Source organism: Myotis brandtii, unplaced genomic scaffold (assembly GCF_000412655.1).
Source record: "Myotis brandtii unplaced genomic scaffold, ASM41265v1 scaffold532, whole genome shotgun sequence".
Taxonomy (NCBI): domain Eukaryota; kingdom Metazoa; phylum Chordata; class Mammalia; order Chiroptera; family Vespertilionidae; genus Myotis; species Myotis brandtii.
This window is the reverse complement of record NW_005369955.1, coordinates 631,067-633,798: the sequence shown is the minus strand read 5'-3', so window position 1 is coordinate 633,798 and position 2,732 is coordinate 631,067. Positions and strand designations below refer to the sequence as shown.

Genomic DNA, 2,732 nt, shown 5'->3' with positions numbered 1-2,732 from the left:
CTTTGATTTCTTTGGTAAACTTGACCCTTTGGGAATCTGTCAGAGGTTTTTGTTGTTCTTCAATACTTTTAAAATCCAAAACTTCACAAACAAACTCGATGACTGGCTGTGCCTTGTAGAACGCCGTTGCCGAGACTGGAGGCGGGAAGAGACACAGGCAGGGGCGTGACGGGGTCGCCCACCGCGGGCAGGCAAGCGGCACCTGCGCTCCCCCCTCACTGACCGCAAAGCCCACCCTCGGGCCTTGGAGGCGGGCAGAGCCGGCGGTTCACGCCTGAGAGGCTACTGGAGGCAACCGTCACCCTTGGAGACGGACACCCCAACATCACGCCCATGAAGGCTGGATTCCCGACCCTCCAAGGCAGGGCTCTCTGAGGTGACAGCCCTGGGCACAGCCCGAGAACCACCAGGAGACGAGGGGACAGGCAGTGGGAGGTCCACTCATCCCCCCAGAAAACCCCATCCTGCCCTACGGACGCGGCCTCTGGGACCTTGTTAGATGCGGGCCCTGTGGGTGGCTCCTCCGCGAGGACCACGCCGACCGCCAGGCAGGGGACACAGGCGGAGACACAGCAGCTCGCCTCTGTTGGGAGCCGGCCGGCCACACGGGCCCTTCGAGGTCACGGCCCCAGCAAGCCCCACCCAGCCCCACAGTGAAAACGAGCCCTGCTCACCATCAATATTTAGCATCATTTTCCAAAGAGAAGGGCGGACGGACTGATGGAAGCCGAACCACACTTCCCGGCCGCCGCCCAGGGGGTTGGAGCAGCCCTCGGAGGCGGTGAAAAAGGAGCGGCCCACGGGCGTGTACCTGCAACCAGAGACCCGCTGAGCTCGCGGCTGCGCCACCTCCCGCCCAGCGAGGTCAGGTGGCGACTGGGCGGGGACGTGACCACAGAATAAAGCAGATCTCATCACGCCCGGGCCCTGAGCCCCGACAGGCTCCTCCAGGGCCGCCCCGTCCTGTGGAGCGAGGGCTCTACTCCCCTGACAAGTCCCAAGTGTGGAGGCCACAGGGAGACGGTGGAACGGCGGGCTCAGGCCCCGCAGAGTGGAAACCGCAGCTGCGCCCCACGCGGGGAGGGGGGCCCTGCTGGGCTGGGAATTCCCGGGAATCTCTTTCGCATTAAAAATGTCCCCCCGTTAGCACTGCTGGGCTTGCACGACGCAAATGCACACGACGGTCCCAGGGGACCGGGCCAGCTCCCCGCGCCCGCCGCGGCGGGCCTCACCTCATGGACGGCAGGTGCCTCATGACCACGTCGAGGGCCTGGATCGTCTCGAAGGGGACGCTGGGCAGCCGCCCCGAAAGTGCATCGTGTAACGCCTGCAAGCTCACGCAGGACACCCACTTGATGGACACCTTGAAGATGCGGTCCTTCCCTTCGCCCGGCAGCGTGACCTCCAGCTCCACCTGGGGGCCCAGAGCGCAGGTCATCCACGCGGCCCCCACCCCACGTCAGAGGGGGTCACGCGTAGCCCGGGGTCGGGTCGGCTCCTCTGAGGAGCGCGTCCCCGGAAGAGGCAGGGCGGCCTGCGGGGGCCCTGGGAGTTCTGTCCCCCACGGAAACAACCGGCGGCGAGCTCTGCAGGGCCCGAGTCGCGAAGAGAAACCCTCCCCAGACGGACGTGTGGGCGTGGAATCCGACCTGCCCGCCCGGCTCAGTGGTTGAGCGTCGACCTAGGAACCACTGATGCTTCTCTCTCCCTCTCCCTTCCTCCCTGAAACCAATATAAATATATATGTTTCTTAAGAGAGGAACCCGACCTATTTTACCCCGAGCTGTGCTCCCAACTTCTATGGGGGCACGTCTCACATTGGAACAGCGTGGGGACTCCTCCCCGAAGGAAAGTGGGGACTCCCCCCCGCTGAAGGAAAGTGGGGACCCCCGAAGGAAAGTGCTCCTGAGCCCCTGGCGCAGCGATGCACAGGCAGACGGCTTTCCTTCTCACTTTAACCAAAAACAAGTGTCAAGTCAAACGCGAAGCTCTCATCAATGAGTCTCCAACGTTCCGCTCGTTGGTTTGCAGGGCGCCTCCCGCGCTGGCGGGCAGGGACCTGGCACCCCCAGTGGGGACACCGGGCCATTGCCCCGTGCCAGGGGTGCCCGTGCTATCCGAGCCACCAGCCTTCGGCACGGAGCCTTATCACGAGGCGCCCTGGCCCAACGCCTCTCCTCTTATCGGGCACAGCCCCCACCGGAGCCGGAGCCGCCCACGGGCGCAGGAGCTGTCTCCTTAGGGTGACCACTAAATGCACAGCAAACACTGCGAGCCAGCCGGGCACACGGACAGCGGGCAGCAGGCGAGGCCTCCGCGCTGAGCCGCCCCCGCGGGGACACCTTCTAGGCAGGAACTTCACCATTTTTTAAACAGCCACTCGCCCCGGAGCAGGACACAGACGGGAAGAGAGGGCGGCTGCGAGCACGCAGGCCTCCCGTGTCTGTCACTCCGGGTGAACCACTGGCTACAGGCGAAAGTCAGCCTTGTTTTACTGCCACGGACAAGCACACACACACAAACACACGCACACGCACACGCCTACAGCCGTGCGGGCACCTCTCCTCAGGCGTCACCACCCCCGGGGCCACCGGGCTCCTGTCTGCACACCTGGGGGCACCTGCCGCGTGGGCCTGTCTCACATGGGAAAGCCCAGTGGTTTCAAGACCGTCTCAACTCCTGTCTCCCAGGGCCCCGGGCGGCGTCCTGAGGGCCAGCGCGCTCCCCCGGGG

The 2,732-nt window shown here is 64.9% G+C and overlaps 2 protein-coding genes across 5 annotated transcripts in view; both read right to left on the bottom strand.

The window, feature by feature from the left end:
• The window catches only part of LOC106728082 (protein argonaute-2-like), a 2,887-nt gene extending 1,274 nt beyond the window's left edge, over positions 1–1,613 (bottom strand). The window contains 3 exon segments of the mRNA XM_014549030.1: positions 3–135; positions 675–811; positions 1,233–1,613. Of these exon segments, the coding sequence (XP_014404516.1) occupies positions 3–135; positions 675–811; positions 1,233–1,438 (476 nt within the window). The 5' untranslated portion in view covers positions 1,439–1,613.
• The window catches only part of LOC102250474 (protein argonaute-2), a 25,609-nt gene that overhangs the window by 17,580 nt on the left and 5,297 nt on the right, over positions 1–2,732 (bottom strand). The gene's annotated exons all lie outside the window — the stretch shown is intronic.